This window comes from Caretta caretta, chromosome 7, assembly GCF_965140235.1.
Source record: "Caretta caretta isolate rCarCar2 chromosome 7, rCarCar1.hap1, whole genome shotgun sequence".
Lineage (NCBI taxonomy): Eukaryota > Metazoa > Chordata > Testudines > Cheloniidae > Caretta > Caretta caretta.
Window position 1 is genome coordinate 95,772,916 of NC_134212.1, and position 24,931 is coordinate 95,797,846.

Sequence of the window (24,931 nt, forward strand, 5' to 3'; positions counted from 1 at the left end):
TTTTAAAAAAATTCCTTTTATGTCAAAGTTTTATGAAGTTAAAAATACAACCCCAGGAAGCAATTGTGCAAAAATACATAAACCAGAACAAGCCCCAAAGCTAATTGAATAGAAATAACAAGAGTGCCAAACAATATAAGCCATAATCGTGAGATATTAGTTAAACCTTTCCTCAGAAGCAGTTTCTAAATAAAAACAAGAATAATGATTATTTTAAATTTTCTTTTAAAGTTGGAGAAAATGTATATGACCACAAAATGGTGAAATAGAAAAAAAAATTAAAATGAAAGTCAATGGAGCTATGCCAGGTTCTACCAGCTGAAGATCTGGCACAATATATTTAAATAATTTGTTATGAACAAAATTATCTGGATTAAGTCTTTAGAGGCAATGGCCACATTCAATACCAATGAATTTCAATACATATGCACCTGTCTAGAGAAGTTAAAATTCTTCCCACGTGAAAGTCAAAGAAGTATTCATAGTGCAAAGCAACTAATGTTTCTGTTCATGTAGCTTCTGTTTCTGATTTGAGAAGAGAAACAGAAGAAAATAACATCAATGGGTGGTGACATCAGATACAGCTATTGGCTGGCAGTGTGAATGTAAACTCACATTTAGACAGTCAAGTTGAAAAAATATTATTTTGCATCATGGATAAGATCAGAACTCCAAGCCTGTTCCCCCAGAGGAAAAAGCAGAAAGGGATGCATCCTCCAATTTCTCTCAGCAGTTGTGAAGTAAAGTTCAGTGAATTAGTAATTTTTATTATGGAGAGGAAAATGGGGGTGACTAGAAGGACATTCCTGATGGAGCTGGCAAGAAGAAAAGGTTTCAGGGTAGAAAATGAGTTAAGGTAGGAAAATCTTTATGTAAGCAAAAAATCATGTACAGTGATGATGCTTAAAAACTTGCTGATTACCTTAGATAACTAAATAAGATATGCTGACAGCTAACCTTAGTATGCGCTGTATTCAAGGTATTTCCTATAACAAAGCTTACAGAGGTACATGGGAATACTGCAGTTCTGAGGTAATCAGGTAAAATAGTGATGTTTTTCAGTAGCATCTCTGTCTGTACAACAAAGATTTTGATAAATGCATTTGTTCAAGTGACTCTGATTAACATTTTATTTATGTATTTGGTGTATAATCTTTATTCTTTCCAGTAAGTGATTATTTCATATTTAGTAGATAAATTCATGTTACCTCAAGGAAAGAAAATCCTAAGAGACAATAGGCAGCACACAAGCACAAGCAAATGTTCTAATCTTTGACCTCTAAGATCCATGGTTCAAATTTGTCTGTCTGTCGCGTTTAATGAGTTTGGACTTCTCAATGGACTTCTCTCCTATGGAAAATCAAATAAATTTAGGGTCTGATCCTGCAAGTGTTACTCACATGATTTACTCTTACTCATTTGTATAGTTTCATTGGAATCAGTGAGCCAGATTTTCAGTGGGTGCTATTTGCAACGCTCCATTGAAGCCAACCGAGCTATGTTGATTTACACCAACCAATGATTTGCTGGAATGTTTTGCCCATTGAAATCCAGTTATAGTTGGAATGAATCTAAATGTAGTGGCCTATTCCTGAAAAGAAAAGGAAGACGTTGAATATGCCTCTATAGAAACCATGAAAGATTGATAGGGAAATATTTCTCTCCAGTATCTCTGGTATTCCATTAAGTAATTCTTCCTCACTTGAACTGTCCTACTGAGTAACACACTTGGGAAGTGTTAGACATTGGCATATGATTTGGGACAATCTGCCACCTCTGTGTAGAAAGGCCCAGTACTGGAGTAGCAGGGATGTTGCATCTGAGGATTAAGGTGTACCATGATTGGTAAATTTATGTAGGGGTGCTCACACGGCATCTGTTCTGCCTCCACCATGCCTGCTTTTACTGAGTGCAGTCAGCCTCCAATTTCATGAACATTTAAGTTAAAGAAAATCAATTTTTGTTCATGTCTATATAAAATGCCTGCTGAACAGAATATATACTAAGAACATGACTAGGGCTTCCCAATCTCAGCTCCTAAATACCCCTTGTCATACCCATTCTTGCAAACTGTCCAGATCTTGTGACCTTGAAAGGCAGAATCAGAAAAGGAGAAAAACTAGGGAATGTAAACAGTTTATAAAACAAAATACAGGCAGGTATGGCATGGAATTAGGCAGTTAATGTCTGATCTGAAACCCACTGAAATCAGTAGAAAAACTTCCTTTCACTTCCAAGGGCTTTGGCTCAGCACTCTGTTGAGGTGTATTTTAAAAGTTTTGGGTCTATTTGGGTTGTTGAGACAGAGTTTTCTTGCCAAAATTTCAAACTTTCTGAGAGGACACAGATTATACAACTTTTTTTTATCAGGAGTGGGCCAGTATGATTAAATTCAGTCCAGTTGCAACTGGAAAAAACAGAACTATAACTGTTGATTTTTGTTGTTGTCAAGAATGCTAGAGGAAACTCTAAATTTGTTACATTTTCTGCCAAGAATCAAGCACAGCTGTAGAGGTACCAGAGGAAACTGGTGCACAGCAACTAAACTGCTGCTGTGAGTATAATGATGGCAGAGTTCCCAGATCTGCAGCTTTGTATAAATAATCTGAATATTTTATATAAGGTGAAATAAACCACAGGAAGCAGAAGCTCTATGTCTCTAACTGAATTTTTGTACACAAGTAAAAACAACAGTTTTAATTAAAGGAGAACCTAATAATAAAAATAATATTGCCCACTCAATAGACTCACCTAGATTTTTCATCTTTTAGAATAAATTGAGATAAGCAACTTTTCTGATGCTCTGCTCTACAAGTTGTGTGATAGGAGAAAAGGGATTTTCTTTCACAGTGGAATTTTTTTAATTTACCTTTTCAAAAGACAGCTCACTGTACATTTAGTACATTGGAAGATCACACAACAACAGTACTTTAACAGGTGTAACTGCAGGCCTTGTGGACAGAACTAGCGCACTGAACTTAGTGAAGTCAATGGGTTATTGATGTGAATAAGGGCCCCGGGACTTGAACCATACTTAAGGATGTGGCATGCTAATCTCTTAAAAATCTGTTATGGAATCTTGCTCTGTGCTGAAACATATTAAGTCTTGAGCTGGAAGTGTGTACTCTCTACCCTTCCTTGAGAATTAAGTAGAGTTAGTACTAGTGTAAAGGTGCCTGCCTGCCTGAACTGGAGAGAGTCATGTTCTATTTTTCCATTGTCTTAGAGGTTTCAGGTTTCAGGCTCCAATCCACAGCTGTGCAGTGTACTAACCTGTCAATTGCTATATCCCACTCCAAGGTGACTGTATTTCAGTGGAGCTTTAGGGTATGTCTACACTACGAAATTAGGTTGAATTTATAGAAGTCGGTTTTCTAGAAATTGTTTTTATATAGTCGATTGTGTGTGTCCCCCCCACAAAATGCTCTAAGTGCATTAACTCAGTGGAGTTAAAGTAAGGAAATTGATTTTAAGCGCCCGTTAAGTCGAAAAAAAGGGCTTCGTCATGTGGACGGGTGCAGGGTTAAATCGATTTAATGCTGCTAAATTCGACCTCAACTTCTAGTGTAGACCATGGCTTAGAGTGGTTTCACTTACAATTTCCTACTAGTTTGATAAATATTTCCTCACATATTAGAGAATACCAGCAGGCCTGTTAGAGACTTTGACTGTTGGCAGCTTATGTGCTCAGGGTATAAATAGTTTGTAAAGCATTTTTTCAAGCAACTAGAGATCATATTTGGGTCCTCCTCCAACGCATTGCTGAACCTGGCCCCATTCAAAAGGATCAAATCCGGCTGCCTCACTCTACCTGATGAAATCCCCGTTTACAGTATCCTCCTTCTTGACAAGTGCCAGTTACAGTGCTTATCTGAAAGCATCCAAATATCCAATTTCTTCGTGACTTTTGAACAATTTGCATGGCCCTTTGCCTTTTTATTATTAGTACTCATTATTTCTGACTCCCAGGAGATCAGAGAAGATGTGAATGTACTTTTGTGAGAGATGAGAACTTCAATAAAAGAGGAAATATCAGGAAATGGCTGGGAACTGGGGGAGGGGGAAAAGAGAGAAATTGATTAAAGCAAAAACCAGGGAACTAACAAGACAAGTGCCTAACTACATTCAATTTCTTGTTGCTCCCGTTGCCTTCACTTTTGCTTGTTTTCATTTTGATTGTGAGTTCTTCAGGGCTGTGTTTGAAGTGCTTAGCATGCTGCTGCTGCTGCTATACAAATAATCATAGTTGGCTACCTGCTTGGATATCCAGGGGATCAGCAGGGAAGTATGCTGCAAAGTGTGACTTCTTCCCTGCTCTGACCCTGTCCACCTTCAGCAGTGGCATGCTATGACATTTTTATTATGGCATGAAACAAGGTTTTAGATGACAGATACATAGATTGTAAGCAGTGTTATAGCCATGTCGGTCCTAGGATATTAGAGATACAAGATGGGTGAGGTAATATCTTTTATTGGACCATCTTCTATTGGTGAGAGAGACAAACTTTTGGGCTACACAGAACTTTTTTTCAGGTCTGGCTGGGAAAGGTACTCGGGGTGCCACAGCTAAAGGAACTGCTAATGTATCTTCATAAGTGTTGCTGTAGAGGCAAAGGAGAAACACAAACAAAGTAATTAAGTGTGGTCAAAATCCAATTTAGTGGGGACGCTGTGTCACCCTGCTCCTGCAACCTTGGATGCCTTACATGCCTTGCAGTAGTAGTTTCCATCTGGGCGACTCACAAACAGCCTTTCAGCATGCAAGCCACACCCTGAGCGTGTGTGTGTGTGTGTGTGAGTGAAACTGCAGCCTGCCAGCCACACACTAGCTCTCACCGGCCTGGGTTATAATGCAGGGTGACCCTAACACACCCCCAGCCCCGGATCTTCCCTCAGAAATGTATGTTCTATACTGCTCAGCCCTCTCCTGGACAGTACAAATATATTAAGTCCATTATTCCTTTAAGGGAATAATATGCCAGTTTATTACCTTAAATAGTTACCCAGACACTTCAATTTAAACAGATTGGATTAGATAAATTGTAAAACAAGTTGATTAACTGCAAAGAGATTTTAAGTGAGTCCGAGTAATGAGGCATAAAAATCAGAAATTGTTACAAGAAAAATAAAGATAAAATTCTTACTAGTGCTTAACTTAAGAAACTAAATTAGTTGCAAAGTAAACTTTTTCTCAGCTCATGCTCCAGCAGATTACTGTCCAAACTTTTAGGTTGGGATCCCTGCCCCAGAGTTCAACGTCTGTTTCCTTTTATCTTCTCAGGGTATGGAGAATGAGGTGGACGGGAGAGAGAGAGAGGAGTATCTTGGGGTGTTTGCCTCTGCTTTTTATAGTTCCAGTCCCCCTCTTGAAAAACATTTCTGACAGAGAACCAAGAGACAAAGAATCTCTGTGGAAGGATGTTCCTTGCTGTTTTTCTTCACCTGTTTGAACTTCCTTTGTTTCCCTTCCTGCTTGATCTTGTTTACTGCATAAATGCAAATTAAGGCAAGCACACATTCCTTTGCTTAGGACAGTTCTGTTTGCTGACTTCTCTTTTAGCAGGGCTGTGGGGTTTGGAACATGTTAATAACATCATACAGCAAATCTTATAGGTTCACATACAATTTTGCCACATATATTTTATCAGGATAATACTGACCCACAAATTATGAGTTTTCAAATGATACATTACAAGGCATACCTTGTATAAAGATTATTACAGTAGGATGTAGGTGTGAATACAGGAGTGTATACTGGCACTGTCAGAAAACCCTTTGCCGAAGAAAATGACTGAGTGTCCCTATTTTCTGGATTTTGCACCACATTTTTAACAAGTTCAGTCAGAGTTTCTCTGATCTGCTTACAAGTTTGTGCATATCTTGATTGAAAATATGATGTACTAACTACTTATGCTAAACTATCTGTTCAATCTTGTATTTAGCAGTGATGCTCTGAGTACCTTTCACAGACCTGAAGAAGAACTCTGTGCAGCTCGAAAGCTTGTCTCTCTCACCAACAAAGTGGGTCCAATAAAAGATATTACCTCACCCGGATAAAAAGGTTTTTATCTAACATACATAGTGATTAATAAACCAAATATATTTGTTTTTGGCAAATACTAGGAGTCAAATATAATGAAAGCGGAGAATATACAAATACGTGATTCCATTCTTACATTTTTTGTTTTTTTTAAGAAACTCCTTGGTGATCAAGTCCTAGGAATTTGGTAAGCTGTGCAGATACATAAGCAGTTCTTTTTCAATGGTCAGGAAAGCCAGCTGGACAAGCGTTTGCCACCCCTGGGTGTTGCATGTAAATGTCTTAATGCTCTTTAAAGTTGAAAAAGATCTTTCTGCCATGGCTGTAAAGTAGGGAATAGTCAGAAATATGGCAGACAATTTGCTGACCTCAGAGAAGCAAGTATGTAAATTCAGCATATAAATAGTTCTATACCAGTCAAATGCACCTTCTCCTTGCAGTTGTTGTGAATTGTATGCAGCACATAGTTTGAAATGCAATTGATTAATGTCAAAAATTCAGATAAGATGCTTCTCGAGATTTGAGAAAATCAACCCCAAAACGTGTCTGGAACTCTCATAAATCTTGTTGGATTCAGCAACTGGACTAACTGTTTGCTGAAATTGTCAATAACCTCAAAGAGGAGACACTTATATGTCGCTTGGCTTTCTCTTGCTCTTTTTTCCCTGAGCTTCATGTGCAACTACCTCTGACACCTCTTTCCAAAACTCGCCAAAAGTTTATCGCCTTTGGCAAATTTGCTGTAATGTCTCACAAATCTGCTTAATACAAAATCCAATATCATATATCTTGGTTTGAAGAATGTCAAATTTCACTTCAGTCACTTCAAATATGTCACTGTAGAAGCAAAGGAGAAACAGAAACTGATCAGAATACCCTGGGTCAGAAAGAAGACTTAGCATCCCAATCTACTGGATTTTCCACCACATTTTTGAAAAGTTCAGTCAGAGCTTCTCTGCTCTGCTTAACAGTTTGTACAAGCCTTTGTAAAAACTCCACCTTGTGGTACAAACAGAAGGCAGCTTACATTGAACTATGTTTTGAAGAACTTCAGCCTGCTTTGAAGTTGAAGAGAAAAATGTAGATATTCCTTCTAAATTTCTGAAGTAAATCTGATATTCTCTGACACTGTTTGCTGCAAAACTGAGACCAAGATTTAAAACATGAGTGTAGCAATGAACAAAAAGTGCACGGGGGAACATCTCACAAACACAGTTTCCGAAGCCCACTTATGTCGCTTGCAATTACTGCCTCACCATCATATGTCTGACCTACCAACTTGTCTCCAAATTTAAACATCTGGCACACCGTCTCAATGTGCTGACAAAGGTCTGCTGCAGTTTGTTACTAGCATCAGTAAAAATAACCAAGCATTCTACAACACCCCCGTTCTTCATCGCGTAATGCAGTACAATCAAAAGCTGAGACTTATTGGCAATACAGTATCTGAAGTTTCATCAAGCAAACTAGCAAGAAAAGTTTGTGCTGCTAGTTCTGTTCTATTGTGGATGATTCAGTTGTACACTTGCCGGCCATAGCTACTTTTTTCTGATGCACAGCCAGCCAGGAAATCAGTTGCCTGAATATTCATGTTGCCTAGGCAACATGATGCAACTTGGAGTATTGCATGCCTTCCCAGTGAAACAAAGACAGCCAAGGTGAACAGACTGATTACATGTCAGGCTTTCGAGTGCTTCTAGAATAAAACATTTTTTTATGAATTATGGGGCATGCAATACATGCATTGCATACATAGATGGCACTCCACGGACCACCGGGCCTTAATGTTTAAATCCTTTTGGAGCTCTGTCAGTGTCACGTTCTTGTGGGCTGCAGGAAGAGTGAGAAAATTCCAAACTTCTACATTCTGTTGGGAAGAACCACTTATCTGGGTCCCCTCCACTCATGGGAACAGAAGGGACAATTGAGGACTCTTGTTAGCATCTATGCATTATATTTTGATGAGTACCTATGATAGTTCCTTATGTGATGAAAAATGTAGCATCTCTCTCACATGCTCGGAACCTACTCAGAAATACAGTTGGCTAAACCCTGTTAAATTTTTGGAAATCAATCATAAGCGGTTTTTTTGGTCTTTTTGTTGCCTCCCATACAGCAAAAACATATCTGTGTAACGATGAAATGGCTGAATAGAACACATAATCTCTGGAAGCTGAGGTAGTCATTCTTCATACTATGTCTGATAATTCTTTATCATGTACTTTGGAAACAGCAAGTAAAATTTTATTGTAGTGACTTTTCTGCTCCCCCATTTCTATGACATTCTAAAAATAACTATTGTATGGTATATTAGATAGTAAGCGACTTACATTATACGATGTGCAATGTAGCACAGTTGCCAACTTTCACACAGTAAACAAGCACCCTGACTTTCACAAGAAACCAAAAATCAAGCTAATCCCATTTCAAAACAAGGCCATAACAAGCAATCCCTAAGAACCCCAACACTCTGTGACTAGATCCTCCCCAGCGTGCAGTCTGAGACTGTAGTGGACCTGCTATGCACCCCTGACTCTCTTCCCCCCCATTACCCCTGCTTGACCTTTGCCTCCCCTTGCCCCTGCTTGCCCGGAGCCGATCAAAAAAAAGAAGCTACAAGCCAAAAACTAGCCAACAAGCAACTCACAAGCCAATTAAGCCAAAAATAAGCCAAATTCCCCCCCCCCCCCATGGGTTTGGCATGTTTGCTGCGTAGTTGTAGCTGTGTCAGTCCCAGGATATTAGAGAGAGAAGGTGGGTGAGGTAATATCTTTTACTGGACCCAGTGGTGAATTTAGCATTAGTGGAGTCCTGTGCTTAATTTTTGGGGCCCATCCCATGGGACCTAGCCAAGAAAAAGAACATTCTCTCTTATCTACCCCACCCCCCATTTTTCATTCTTTTTTTCCTTCATCATCCTCCTATATTATAAGTAATAGGAAGTAAATTAAAATAAAGTGAGGTACCTTGATTGTTTTTGTAGTCTAATTTTTTTTATCACAGACCACTTGAAAAGTGCTGAGGGTCTCGGTGGACCACTTAATGATCTTTCCAAATATTGTTTGTACCATTAGCTAACTATTGTAAAGTGCTTTGGATAAGAGCGCTTTATTAAAAAAAAATCATAACCTTTTCTCAGTCCATCTGAATGGAGTTCTCGGACCACAGTTTGAGAACTTCTGGTCTAGATGAAAGCTTGCATTTGCATTGTGTAAAAATAAAAAGTATCGATGATGCATGAATGGAAAAATATGTTAACTTCCTCTAAAGAAACTTATTCCATTTGAAAAAAAAATTATTCACATAGCTTTTTTTCTACACTTTTTCTTTCTACACAAAATCATCAATTAAGCCGTAAGTAATATTTTGTAAAAGGGCAGTTGCAATTGTCAATATTGCTGAACTTGTCAAATGTTTCTGACTCATCGTATTTTGCAAATAATTTTTAACTCGTTTCAATACAGAAAAAGAATGTTTACCAGACGCATTTGTGACACGTATTGTTAAATATTTTCAGAATGGTTTCTACATTTGGAAAGGTTGCCTGCAAACTGTCATGTATAAATCTATACAAATCAACTGCTGATCTCGAAGCACAGACCTCATCATTTTCGATAAAATGAATGAAATGTATCCCTTCATCTTCAAAAAGATTTATGTTTATGTCCTCTCGGTAGAATTCACTTAATTTCTTACTGTAGTGGCTTTTAGCATTTTCGTCCATAACGTTCCGTTCTGTCAAAAAACACGCAAAATAAATCAACAGTTTTCTTTAGAGATTCACCTCTACTTTGCAAATGCACTATTACTGTGTCACAAATAACATTGACTGTCTCAAGGATGATCTTCTCTTTCCCTTTTTAAATTGATTTCATTGTCTCTAGTTTCATCAAAAAATAACTTCCTGGTTTTTTTACGCTTCTCATCAGATATATCAGAGGAACCTATATTTTCTGTTAAGTTAGTGTCTCTGCTTCCACCAAGCTATAGTCATTCCAAACTTCCATGACAAAACTTGTAACTGAGGCTAACAATTGTACAGCATTCAATAAATTTGTATCAACCTTTTGCAGTGATTTGCTGACAACATTAATTCTTTGAAGTAAATGGTTCCACAAAGGAGTAAAAACAGCAATATCATACTTTTCAAAATTTTCTGCTAAGGATTTTGCTTCAGTTTTCGCACATGGTTTTTCAGAATTTGATGTACCGATGTCTAATAAGATTTTCTTGATAACATCATAGCTCATTTTCAAAGCCAAAACAGCATCTGCATGAGCAGACCACCTGGTGTCACAAATTCTTTTGACTGTCAAATGTTTTTCATTTGCCTGCTCCAAGCGTGATGGTAGCATACTCCACCAATGTGTGGAAACTGGAAAAAAAGGCGTATGTGTTTTGAACAAAGTAAAAAAAAATGTGTAGCTCCCTCACAAGATTCGGCTGCAGATTAAATTTAAAGAATGGCTGGAACATGGTATGAATAAAGCAGAGGGATTTTCATTGTTCAGTCTCGGCTGTAGACCTGAATATTTTCCCGCCATATTTGCGGCATAATCAAACCTCTGCTCACGACAATTTTTGATGTCCAAACCTAAATTTGCAATGATTTCCAAAACAGTTGTCTCTAGATGTGCAGAAGTGTGGGATTTTAGCAGGACAAAACAAAGAAATCACTCTACGACTTCACCATTGCTAGTCACATATCTTAAAATGAATGTTAACTGATCTACATGACTCACATCTGGTGTTGAATTGACTATTATGGAATAGTACTTGGCATCCTTTACTTCATCAGTGAATTGGTTTGTCAGCTGCTCTGCCATTATAGCAGGGGTTCCCAAACTTGGTTCGTGGCTTGTTAAGGGTAAGCCCCTGGTGGGCCGCAAGACATTTTGTTTACCTGAGCGTCTGCAGGTACAGCCACTCGCAGCTCCCAGTGGCCGCAGTTCACCATTTCTGCGAAACTGTGGGAAGTGGCTCGGGCTGGGGAGCTGTGGGAGGTGGCTTGGGCTGGGCCACCGCTTCCTGCAGCTCCCATTGGCTGGGAGCTGTGAGCGGCCGTACTTGCAGATGCTCAGGTAAACAAAACATCTTGCGGCCCACCAGGGGCTGACCCTGAACAAGCCGCGAATCAAGTTTGGGAACCCCTGCATAATACTGATGAATTCATTGTAGGTTTGGTGTGTTAAAAAGTTGGTCTTCCCTGAGCCATAATACTGATAATTTTTCAAATGTTCATTGAGAAAATTGTCAAATTCACTAAGATATTCAAGACAGGTTAAAAAATTATCTTTTCGATTTGACAATGATGACTTATCATGTCCTCTTAGAGATATTCCCAAAGAAGACAGCACTTTGACCGTGGCAACAACACGTCTCAGCACTTTCCTCCAATAAGAACACTCCTTTTCAAACTGAGCCGATAACACAGAATCAGTTCTTCCAGATACTTTACACCTTTGAATGAACTTACACATAGCATTAATATGAGCGTTGGAAGTTTCATGATCAGCAATATGTCTTGCAATGTTTCTCCAATTAGAGTGCCCGTCAACAAATGTTTGTTTTCCTTTACTATGGTCAGGGAATAATTTGTAAATGTAACAGGAGACTGCCTTGGTGGTTTCCGAAAAAATCAACCAATTTCTCATTTCTGTCATCCCATTTTTCTTCATCCTCAGAAAATGGGACTCATGAAGACATCTAAATTGCTTTTGTCCTCCAACCTCATACTCTTTTCTCAAATTTTCCATATTACCGACATTTTTCGGTTTATTTACTAAGAAAAATTCTATCATATCCAATGAAACAGATTTTGGCCATAATGCAATGTCTTCAGAGTAGGTTTCTTCTCTTACTTTGACAAAATTACCAATATTTTGTAGTTCCCGTGACCCTTCAGAATCCACTTGTTCAACTTTTGCAGTCGTCGTGGTATCCCCACAACTCAGCAAGTGATCAGATAATTCAGATGTTTCTTCGCCCACACTTTTTGATGAATGTCCACTATTCAATACTTCAAGCTCTTTAAAATAAGATGAGTCTTTTTGCTTATCTTTGTCTTCTTGCCTCACCTTCATTTTTTCGCGTTTTTGACGGACAGACTCAGTGTCACTTCATTATTGCTAAAAAACTGACCTTGATTTTAGGTAGATTCAAAATATCTGAAAGAGCAGGGGCATAGCCATGGGGGGAGGCCTAGAAGGCCGTGGACCACCCAATTAGGTTTAACAACAATGGTGCTGGAATGTTTTTAATAGTGGGGTGCTGAAAGCCAGCCCCTGTCCTGCCCAGGCATGGGTCCAGACTGTGGCGTGGGTCACAGGGCAGCAGCCAGGTCCATAGGCACAAGAACTAGGGGTGCGAGAAGGGCTGCTGACAGAATTTCCAGGCCTCTGGGTGAGGTGGGGGGGCCATCTCTGACCCCCCCCAGAAAGTGCAGGACCTCAGGCGGAAGGGGTGGGCTGGGGGCCCAGCGCATGAGTAGAACCGCCATGGAGCTGGAGAAGGAATCAGGAGAGGAGACACCAAGATCTCCATGGCCACCGAGGACAGCTTCGGGCACCCCAGTGGCCCCGCACTGGTTGGCCCAGAGAAGCGGGCAGAAAACCCACCTTAAGGTGAGAGGGGGGCATGGTTCCATTGGCAGCCACCTGAGCACTCTGCTGCCTCTGCATGCTCATCTCTGCTCACCTCCCCTGGTCGGCCCCCCCTGCCTGTGGGCTCTGTGCCAGTTCTGGCAGCCAGCCCCATCCCACAGCTCCGCCCCGGTGGGCTGTGCCCAGCTGCCGCTCACCAGGCAGCAGTGAGCAGTGCGAATGTGGGCCAGAGGACTCAGGAGAAGCAGGAGGCAGCCATGCAGCCAGAGAGAAGTGGCAGTTTCCCCTTCAAAGCGCCGCTTCTCTCGGGGCAGCTGCGCGGCCACCCTGTGCTCCTCCTGCATCCTCTGGCCCATATTCGCAGCGCTCACCGCCACCCGTACCTCCCATCTGCTCCCCTAAGGCTGCAGGTGAGCCTCCCTCCCTGCTCTCCTGCCCCCTCACAGCTTCTGCCCCCACAGTCCCCCCTCCGCGGAGTGGGCTGCCTGAGTGCCCAGCCCTGGGGCCCCCTGCCATTGCCGGGCCCCGTGCCAGGGCACGGTATATTTTGCAGTAAATCTGCCCCTGATTAGACCAACTTCTGTTGGTGAGAGAGACAAGCTTTCGAGCTATACAGTGTAGCTTATCTTTTTCATCAACAGAAGTTGGTCTAATAAAAGATATTACCTCACCCACCTTGTCTCCCTTACATTAAACTGTCAGTTTTAAGCTAAACTAAACCTGGCCATCAAAACAGCCAGGAGATGGCCTTCAGACAAGATTTATAATTCATATGGTTTCTATCATGTGCACACTTGCTACTGCCATTTAAGTACTTTATTTAGGTACAGAAGATTTAAGTTTATTAAATATATTAGCAACTGTGGAACTTTAAAGGATTCTGTTTAGTAGATTTTGAAGTATTATGAAGCTCTCATTCTTTGACCGGGAATTTTATTTTTCTTGGGGCTGGCAGGTAACAAAACAGACTTCATTATAATATTGTTTGTATAATATCTTCCAAGTTGCAAAAAGAAGTGTAATAGAACAGTGTCTTACAGAAGTTAAATGATGCTGACAGGATGAAAATGCTGCACTTGTAAAATGTTATGCTAACATTTTGTCCTTAAACTAGATTCACTGAATGGAAAAGAAATATTTTGATATGAAAACACAGCACACTTCCTGTGTCCTGACATACAATATATAAGACCTTTTTCAGGGAGTGCATGTCAATATTGAAATAGCAGCATTGTAGCTATCTACAATTGGATTCAGAAAAAAGAAACTTCATCTTAATTTTTCCCTTTATAGTGATTCTGTCACTCATATTGTGGCAGAGAACAATTCTTGTGCTGAAGTTCTGGAATGGCTGAGAGGACACAAGGTGAGGGACAGTTCAAGGTTCGAACTCCTTGATATCTCTTGGTTCACGGCTTGCATGGAAGCTGGAAAACCAGTGGATTCAGAGAAAAAACATCGACTCATCGTAAGTCAGATATTTCAATGTGAATAAAGGTTGTTTGACAATAAGCTTAAAAGTCAGGCTAATCAGGCAACTCTCACTTCGCTTCAGTGTAAACTTTCTGTTGTAGAGCATTTGCATTGAAATACATGTATGTTTTTATTTTAAATGCTTGCTTGGTGGAAAATTCATATTGTTTTCATAAATTAAAAGGAAAATCCTTTTAGAGATAGTCATAGTTACCATGATCTGGTGTATTAGTACTGAAATAATACTGTTCATCATTCATATAAATTTGGTGCTGTCATAAATATAAAGGGAAGGGTAAACACCTTTAAATCCCTCCTGGCTAGAGGAAAAACCCTTTCACCTGTAAAGGGTTAAGAAGCTAAGATAACCTCGCTGGCACTGACCAAAATGACCAATGAGGAGATAAGATACTTTCAAAGCTGGGGTGGGGTGGAGGGGGGGGGGGGACGACAACAAAGGGTTCTCTCTGTCTGTGTGCTGCTTTTGCCGGGACCAGAGCAGGAATGCAGGTCAGAACTCCTGTAAAGAGTTAATAAGCAATCTAGTTAGATATGCATTAGATTCTGTTTTGTTTAAATGGCTGATAAAATAAGTTGTGCTGAATGGAATGTTTATTCCTGTTTTTGTGTCTTTTTGTAACTTAAGGTTTAGCCTACAGGGATTCTCTATGTTTTGAATCTGATTACCCTGTAAGGTATTTACCACCCTGATTTTACATTTTTCTTTAATTAAAATTCTTCTTTTAAGAACCTGATTGCTTTTTCATTGTTCTTAAGATCCAAGGGTTTGGGTCTGTGTTCACCGATGCAAATTGGTGAGGATTTTTATCAAGCCTTCCCCAGGAAAGGGCGTGTAGGACTTGGGGGGATTTTGGGTGGAAAGACGTTTCCAAGTGGGCTTTTTCGCTGCTATATTTGTTAGACACATGGTGGTGGCAGCAATAAAATCCAGGGACAAAAGGTAAAATAGTTTGTACCTTGGGGAAGTTTTAACCTAAGCTGGTAAAAATAAGTTTAGGGGGTTTCTCATGCAGGTCCCCACATCTGTACCCTAGAGTTCAGAGTGGGGAAGGAACTTTGACAGGTGCCATTAAAGGAAAAAATTACCTCACTCAAGAATTTACCTTTGCTATGGTATTTCCACAAATACTTAAAATAGTAAGTACCTCAGACAGCACGGTAAATGTAACTACGCTGAATTGTACATGCCCCATTGTAATAACTCTCACTGTCATATTTTGCATTTTCAAAACAATGTACAAACATTAAAACCTGTACTATTCAGAATTGATCTGTGTGCCCCTGAGAATCTATGAAAGGACTGGTGATGTAATCTGTGTGTAAAGGAGTAGTCATTGGAATTTAATATTATTACAGAGTTGGTACTAGTGAGGAAAAATATGGTAGGGAATACAGGAGTTGTTTTATTGTATTGTGTCACAGAAGGATCTGTACCGAAGATGATACTAGACTATAATATTTTTTCCCTATTCTGCGAATAGTGCAGGACCCCTCACGTTGGGGATAGTGACATAGTAAACTGCTCTTGGTACTGCACTGTAGCTGATAAGGTAATACTGCAGTTGGGGTTTTAGTATTAAATGGTGTTATTCTGTAGCATCACTGCAGGCTGCACATTGTGGAGTGTGATGTACAGTGACAATATCCCTACAAGCTGTGTACTCTAGGTGGTGACTTAGTACCACTGGACGATTTACAGCAGTGATACTCAGACCTCAGTGGTTCAGGAACCCAAATTAGCAATCAGCATTACCCAAAAGAGCCAGAGTAGTGTGAGTTCATTGTTTCATATACTGTAGTACTATATATTCATATTCAAACAGTATGACAGAAGAAATATTTAGTTTGTGTTTGTGTACATATATATATTCTCACAGCAAAATGACTGACCAAGTATTATATTGAGTACAATTGGTTAATAATGTAGTAAAAACATATGTTTGTTGGCAGAGGTAGGGGCCTGATCCAGACCCCTTTAAAATCAATGAGAAGATGTCTATTGACTTGCAAAGGGCTTGGATTAGGTAACTGTAGTACCACTGTAGAACTATATTGTGGAAGGTGATGGACAATAGGACCATTACAAGATTTGCAGTGTATAGCTTAGTGTTGTGTATAATATGTACAAATGAATCAGCAATGTCATTTTTTCTTTTTATTCCTCCTCTTCTTGATGATTAAAGTATGAAGAATGATCTACCTATTAAATACCCCTGAAATACTGTGGTTCCTGGGTCACTTTCCAGTGCCGGAAACCAAAACCTGATATGGAATCTAGTCTCTGAGATTTAAGATGGGAGAATGCCTGTTTAGTAAGATTTTTAAAAATGAGTACACCAGATGGCACTATTGCTCTCAGGCTCAGAATAATGTAGTAACATGTATATATTTTCATTGCTCACTTTCTACTGGGCCTGCTGAAGGGATAATGCTCTAAATAAATTCATGCAGATCAGAAATAAAAACAAAATACCATATAATTATCACATTATGCAATCTCTCAGAGAGACAGGTCATGAAGGTTTGAATTCTGGATTACTTTCAAACTTAACTGACTGAAATTTTTCAAAAAAGCAAAACTAAACCGAACCTTTAAACTTTGTTGAGTATTTAACTGTGAGATGCAGACTTAAACCAAATGTCCTATTATTCACTTTCAATTTAATTTTGGCAATGTCTAAATTCCCACAGCTTAAAATTTTCAAGAAAATATGCTTATATAGGCTGATTATTTTAAGGGAGGGAGTTCAAATAAACCTTGGTAAAATTTACTCTTCACTAGGGTTTTCATTGATATCTGGATAAGAAATTAATCTGCATTAGTTTTCTTGCATGTACAGTAAGAGGTTCTATCTGGATTTCTGGAAGAGCTAGCCTTACTGAAAAAGCAAGTAATACTGAAGTATGATCATTATGTAGCTGTGAGACCAATTCTGCAAGTGAGATCTTCCACTATATCAGGTATAAATATTTCATACAAATAAATGCAGAGCCTAATAAGCACAGTACCACGTAGTTATAAATGTGTGTAATAGTTAACTTAAAATGTGCATGATTTAGATAGATCTTAAAGTAATAAATACTTTTGTATAATACAATATTTTAAATACAGGAAAGAAAAGAGAATGTAGAAGTTCAGCAAATTTAAAACAGTCTCATCATGACTGTGTTACCAGGAAAGGCTCTGTACAGTATTCCTTCTGCATCAAGGAATGAGAGAGGCATGAAATCAAGGTTAATTGTTTATTAAAATACTAGGCCAAATTCATGTCTCATGTAATTGGAGTTACATCATGTACAAATCTGGCCCATTATAATAGTCTTTTTAAATGTAAAATGAAAGTGAATTTGAAAACTATAAGCACAGGCTGTATCATGAAGGGTTCTTTTCTGAAAAGAATGGATGGCAGTGGGTAAAGATTTTGTGTGAAATCCTGGTCCCACTAAAGTTAATGACAAAATTCCCATGCACTTCATAGCATCAAGATTTCCCCTTTCTGGTTTTATTGGTCTATTTGGGATGCTGGGGTTCCTCCAGGACTTTTGTTTTAATGCATTACTAAAAGGTAAAGTCCATGCCCATGCACAACAAGGGAAATAAAAACAGACTTACAGACCATTAGGTAATAAATTAATGAAAACCTCTTTAAAATACAGTTTTCTCTGGTTGTGAATACCTTATGAGGTACTCTGATACTGAAGTGACGGACACAATATAAAAACCAGAACTAAGCTGATAGGAGTTCTTAGCTATCCATACTGTAATAATTAGCCTTTGCGGCTGCCAGCTGCTGTTACATTTCCTAAGCTCTTCAGCTGTGGTGATTAAGCCTCATCTTTAAAGGAAAATCAAAATATTTCTTTGTTCTACAGACTACTTATTAGGCCTTCTGCCCCACCTACAGCAAAGGATCCCTCAATGCACCTAACCTGATCATCATATTTCAATCAGTTTTGTCGACAGTGACATCAGTGACATGGTCAGATAGTCTTCTCAGAGGTTTCAGAGTAGCAGCTGTGTTAGTCTGTATTCGCAAAAAGAAAAGGAGTACTAGTGGCACCTTAGAGACTAACTAATTTATTTGAGCATAAGCTTTCGTGAGCTACAGCTCACTTCATCGGATGCATTCAGTGGAAAATACAGTGAGGAGATGTATATATACACAGAACATGAAAACACCCATTTTTTCATGTTGTGTGTGTATATAAATCTCCTCACTGTATTTTCCACTGAATGCATCCGAGGAAGTGAGCTGCAGCTCACGAAAGCTTATGCTCAAATAAATTGGTTAGTCTCTAAGGTGCCACTAGTACTCCTTTTCTTTTCTCAGAGGTTGTAATGCAATGGGGGTCCTCAATTGTTGGGATGCAGTGATGTTTCCTGGCTAATGTCAATAAAATATATAAGACAATGAGGAAGCTTTAAAGAGAAAGGGGATAATAAGGGGAAAAAAAGATTGTCATGAGGCATAGGGAACAGAATGGAAGAAATATTTCATGTGGTGCTGACAGGTAGCATCCCCCAGAAACAAAATGAAAACAGGAAACTAGCCTGATGAGCCCATCCCCATCCTCTCCTCTTCTCCCCACTCATACAGTTCTGGAAGTGAGCAGAGCTTGCTAGTATGAGTTTTCCATCTTCTTGATCTATGCAGCTGGAGCCACGTAACTAATACAAATGTGTCAGGTTGCCCTTGCTGCTGAACAAATTGGCCTGCAACAGGGTCAATAATATCCATAACTGCTGCTTATTTTGGAGGGGAATTTAGTCCTTAGTTGGCAAGGGGTTAGGTTTCAGCACTTATTTGCAGTAATTAAATTTGAAAGATTTAGCTTGGACTGTGGCAGACATTGTGGTGTACTGCAGCCTGTAAAGATAGAAAGTAGTAAAGTGGTCATAAAGGGGTTAACTGGGTTACACAGATTATTATGGGCTGGAGCCATGCTCCACTCCTCCTTTACTTCCTGTTTAGTTAATGTCTGTTATCACCCACTCTGTTGCTATGTTGTTGAATAAAGCAGCAGATTCCTGGGCTGCCGTCCTCTGCAGAGTGTGTTATGCACTGAGCAGTCCCCTTTACAAAAGAAAGATACTAGCATACCCTCAAAAATAACACTAAAGTATCCGTGGTTAAGCTAAGCCACACTGGTCATGAACAAAACATGGACACTATTCACAAATCAGGGTAAAGTTAGAGAGAGATTTAACCTTTAAGAAGCTCCCATACCCTTTACAGCACACCATAAATTGCATCTTTACCCATCACTTTTACTCGTGGTGAGGGCTCTTATGTGTCCCCTTTTTGAGCCAAATTGTAAGATCTCTAGCCTGGCACTAAATTTGCAAAAATGAGGTAAAAGCTGTTTTGTTGCTGTTTTGAATAATAAACATGTTGAATCTTAGGAGGTCAGCCAGAGGAAGTGGGGGATTTTCAAAATCACCATTGGGATTTGGATGCCCTTATCTCATTAAAATGATTGAGTATCTAAATCTCTTGGGTGGATCTGGAAAATTTCAGCCATATTATCCATATTATATGCAGTACCCAGGCACTGGTGCAGTAACTGACTGCAAAGTATCTAGACTCCAGATAACCCAAGATTTGAAGATAGAAAGTGAAGGGAGTGATGGAAGGCATCCAAGTAAGTATGGTCACTCCTCAGTTTAAATGCATAGATCACTAGAGCTTGTGGCTATCTTCACTTGAAAGTGACTGAAATAAAAACATTCATGGATAATACATAAAAAGTGCTCTTTTATTAAATCAGTGAACCAGTTACATTCATTCTATTAATATGTTCATAGATAAGCCAGTTGTGGTTTATCTATGAACGTATTCCCCATTGCAGTGCACTCTCACCACTTTTTTAGTGCAGCGTGCCTTGTGTTCGCACAATACATTGTGTTTAAAAAAACATTAAATCTTGTTCATTCTGTCTTTAATATTATACTTCTCTTTGTTCCTCTCATATATGTCTCTTTCTGTCTGCATTGATTAAAAAAATTAAAATAGAGCAAAGTAGGCTTTTCCAAGGTTAGCCATGAACCTAGGACTCTCTTACCAATTGCAGTGAGACTAAGATATTCTTTGGCTCATGAAGCACTGAAAATATCATTGTAAAAGGAATGACAATAAGCTTCTCTGTTCAGAATACTGCCATCTTAATGGTTCACTTCTTCTATATGCACTCACGTTTGGCTGAATTTATCTCACATTCAGAAAAAGAGATGGAAAATGAGAGCAGCATTAATTTTCACCTATTTTGGGGAAAATCTGGAGACTCGATTTGGGCTTATCCCATTAGATATTTTATATTTCTAGCATTAAAGAATCAGGAGTTTGGTATTTATACTTCTTGTGACAAAGTTCCTTCTCTACCTTCTCTACCTTGGTGGGTCTTGTGCTTATTGGTGGGTTTGCTCACCTTAGAGCTTCACGGCAACCCTTAATTTGGCTGTTTTCATGAACCCACATCCAGGTCAACTCCTCCTGTGTCTGACCAGGAGTTGGGAGGTTTTGGGGGGAACCAGGCACACCCTCTACTCCGGGTTCCAGCCCAGGGCCCTGTGGAATGCAGCTGTCTAGAGTGCCTCCTGGAACAGCTGTGTGACAGCTACAACTCCCTGGACTACTTCCCCATGGCCTCCTCCAACACCTTCTTTATCCTCACCACATGACCTTCCTCCTGGTGTCTGATAATGCTTGTACTCCTTAGTCCTCCAACAGTATGCGTTATCACTCTCAGCTCCTAGCGTCTCTTGCTCCCAGCTCCTTACATGCGCACCACAAACTGAAGTGAGCTCCTTTTTAAACCCAGGTGCCCTGATTAGCCTGCCTTAATTGATTCTAGCAGCTTCTTGATTGGCTGCAGGTGTTCTAATCAGCCTGCCTGCCTTAATTGTTTCCAGAAAGTTTCTGATTGTTCTGGAACCTTCCCTGTTACCTTACCCAGGAAAAAGGGACCTGCTTAACCTGGGGCTAATATATCTGCCTTCTATTACTCTCCTGTAGCCATCTGGCCCAACCCTATCACAGTCTATAAAAGAGGAAAGGAAATGGAAACATGACTAAGAGGCTGGCATTTTTCCCATACATGGAAGTAACAAGCACTGTAGCCAGGAAATTTATACAGAGAAACAGAGCTTTCGAAAGGTTTAAAACTCTTTTCTCACATGCACCCTAATGGAAAATATTTGTTGCTGTTCTGTAGCAGTTGCATAGATGATATGAGCTACTTGTCAAAACAACTAGGAGACCTACATACCAGGGTATTTTCAAATTCCTTTGGCCCTTATTTAATTGACCATAATCTGCATTTTATATGCAAGAGCGATCTAAAGCTATGGAAGAGAAAGATTAATAGATACTTTTCACTCCTATTAGTAGCTGTTTCTATACAGTACAGTAAATTGGCTGGCAAGGCAAAATGTGTGGTTGGGGTTGGGGTGCTGCAGTGTAATTCTTGCTGGACAGAGATATCTGGATTTGTACCATTATCTGTACAAGCAATAATCTCCCATCTGTTCTCCACACTAAAAAGCAAAATAAATCCTGCTCTCATGTTTTGTTCACGATAGAAAGAGACAATTTCTTTAGTGTTCATGCTGGTACCTTAACGGGTCCTACAAATCAGACTACGGTAATTATAGTTTGCATACTTATTTCTACTGATTTCTGTCCCAAGTTTGTTCTGTTAATTATATAACCAGGTCTTGTTAATTAAAAACATAACCTTTGTGGATACTAATGGTGGGGAAAAAGCTCATATAATTTACCAAAGGCAGGAACAGGATGTGTATGTGCCAGCTTACCCTTCTCTTGGACACACAGAAAGAGTTTCTGCTTTATTATTGCTCTCAGTATGTTCTCAGCCTACCTGCCTGATACCTGGATTCAATTCCACCACGGATTATTCTTCTCAGGACTCAGTTCTTGGATAGCTGCCTTTGCAGCCTAATGAAAATAATGCCTCACTGTATATTCCATTCAGTAACGTTCTTTTTGTTCACCAGCTTCCCAGTGGCATTGTATTTCAGGCAGTACATTAGCTATAATCAATCATAGTGCTTATGATTTAAAATCAGTTTTAAAGTGTCATTCATGAAAGTATACAAGAGTGGCAGAGCAATGCTGCTGACCCTCACTGAAACCCTTTTTGTCTATTCACTAGAACAACCTTAGACAGACAGGCAATAACTTCCTTCCTTTCAAAATAGTCAGTAAATTCTCTTTTCCTTCAGCAGCATAAAAATGACCTTGAGTTTCTGAGAGTACCATTACATAACTGGATGAATTCTTATATTCTCCACTGGCTCATATCCAATGGCATCTTTTACATGAAATAATATATACATAATAGCTTATTTAGTGTTGTTGCAATTGTCCCTCCCCACACAGAGAAAGTGGTATAGAGAAAGTGGTCATCTTTCCATTGTTGAGGTGGAAGCAAGCTTCCCATTATAAGCCTGATTTTTTTGTCTTCCTCTCTGACTTCACCAATATTAAACCAGTTCAACTGGAGTATGTGGAATGACTATTTATGTTCTTTCAATTTTTACTATTCTAGTTTGGGAATCTTGCTTCACTAACAAAGGAAGCAATGCTGTTTAGGTCATGTCTACTGGTGTTAGCACCACAGTATAGACACTTCCTACATTGATTAAATGGGGTTTTCCATCCGTGTAGATAATCTACCTTCCTGAGTGGCAGTAGGTAGTCAAAGAATTCTTTCATCAACCTTGCTGGGTTGGGAAGTTAGGTTGGTGTAACTACAGTGCACAGGGGTGTGAATTTTTTCATACCCTTCAGCAACATAGCTAGGTCAATCTGAATTTTAAGCAAAGACCAAGGTCTTCATGTTTACACGGCATGGGTATATTCTATTCCAAATCTACTACTGACCTGCTGTGTAACCTTGTGAAAGTTGCTTAACTTCTCTCTGCCTCATTTTTCCTTTTGGAAACTAGGGATAATAATATTTACTTATTCTTGTTAATATTTCTATGGGAGTAGAGAGATCTATGCAGGTATTTCATAACTCACACTTCTGTTGGGGGTGAAAAAGTGGGGAAAAGTTTCATGGGATGCAGAGACGACCATCACATCTTTCCAGTTCAAGAATTGACTTTTGTGTAACGTATTTTGAGATCCTTGGACATAAATCATAGGTAAGTGTAAAGTAATAATAATAAAAATATATGTATGGCAGCACCTGGAATATAAGCAAATGAATATTAAAATGAAATTAACTATTTCACTATTCTGATTTCACTATTCTGTTGTTCTGGGAGCATATTTTTTGGTGTTCCAGACTATTTGACATTCAGTACTTTTTTCCCCCCTCTCTGTTCAGGTGCAACAAGCTTATCCTGCTACTTCAGACACACCTGAATCAGAAGCTTCATCATTTGTTGCAGGCAGAGTCTCCCAGTATGCATGTCAAAGGAGGACCACCTTAAATAACTGCAACAAAAAGTTCACGGTAATAGATTTTCCATGAAACCTACAGCTGAGGAGAGTAAACTAATATAGTTCTTGTGTCAATATCATCCACAATACAGTTGGCAAATCCAAAATGAAATGTGCAACATGAGAAGTGGAATTTTTATATATATATATATATATATATATATATATATATATATAAAATCATGAACCTGACAAATCTAAAGTTAAATTGATCTTAAGGGTAGGGCTGTCAAGCAATTAAAAAAATTAATAGCATTTAAAAAAATTAATTGCGATTAATTTGCTGTTAAACAAAAATAGAATACCATTTATATAAATATTTGTCAAGTATCAGAGCGGTAGCTGTGTTAGTCTGTATCCACAAAAACAAGAAGTCCAGTGGCACCTTAAAGACTAACGGATTTTTTTGGGCATAAGCTTTCGTGGGTAGAACCCCCCACTGCATCTGAAAAAGTGGGGTTTTTTTAACCCACGAAAGTTTATGCCCAGACTCCTCGTTATAAATATTTGTGGATGTTTTTCTACATGTTCAAATATATTTCAATTACAACACAAAATACAAAGTGTACAGTGCTCACTTTGTATTTATTTTTATTATAAATATTTGCACTGTAAAAATAAAAGAAATAGTATTTTTCAATTCACTTAATACAAGTACTGTAGTGCAATCTCTCTATCATGAAAGTTGAACTTACAAGTATAGTTCTGTACAAAAAATAACTGCATTCAAAAATAAAACAAACTATGTAAAACTTTCAAGCGGTGGTTCCCAAACTTGTTCTGCTGCTTGTGCAGGGAAAGTCCCTGGCAGGCCAGGCCAGTTTGTTTACCTGCCGTGTCTGCAAGTTCAGCCGATTGCGGCTCCCAGTGGCCGCAGTTCACTGCTCCAGGCCAATAGGAGCTGCTGGAAGTGGCGGCCAGTACATCCCTCGGCCTGCGCCGCTTGCAGCAACTCCCATTGGCCTGGAGCTGTGAACCATGGCCACTGGGAGCCGCGATCGGCCGAACCTGTGGATGCGGCAGGTAAACAAACTGGCCTGGCCCGCGAGGAGCTTTCTTTGTACAAGTGGTGGAACAAGTTTGGGAATCACTGCTTTAAAGCCTACAAGTCCACTCAGTCCTACTTCTTGTTCAGCCAGTCGCTCAGACAAACAAGTTTGTTTACATTTGCAGGAGATAATGCTGCCCACTTTTTGTTCACAATATCACCTGAAAGTGAGAACAGGTGTTCGTCTGGCACTGTTGTAGCCAGCCTTGCAAGATATTTACATGCCAGATGCACTAAAGATTCATATGTCCCTTCATGATTCAACCACCCTTCCAGA

The 24,931-nt window shown here is 39.3% G+C and overlaps 1 protein-coding gene across 1 annotated transcript in view; it reads left to right on the plus strand.

Moving 5' to 3' along the window:
• Positions 1-653: 653 nt before the first annotated feature.
• The window catches only part of DNTT (DNA nucleotidylexotransferase), a 152,889-nt gene continuing 128,611 nt past the window's right edge, over positions 654-24,931 (plus strand). Inside the window, exons 1-3 of the mRNA XM_075130974.1 lie at positions 654-856; positions 13,936-14,110; positions 23,491-23,619. Coding sequence (XP_074987075.1) covers positions 654-856; positions 13,936-14,110; positions 23,491-23,619 — 507 coding nt within the window. The remainder of the gene's footprint in view (positions 857-13,935; positions 14,111-23,490; positions 23,620-24,931) is intronic.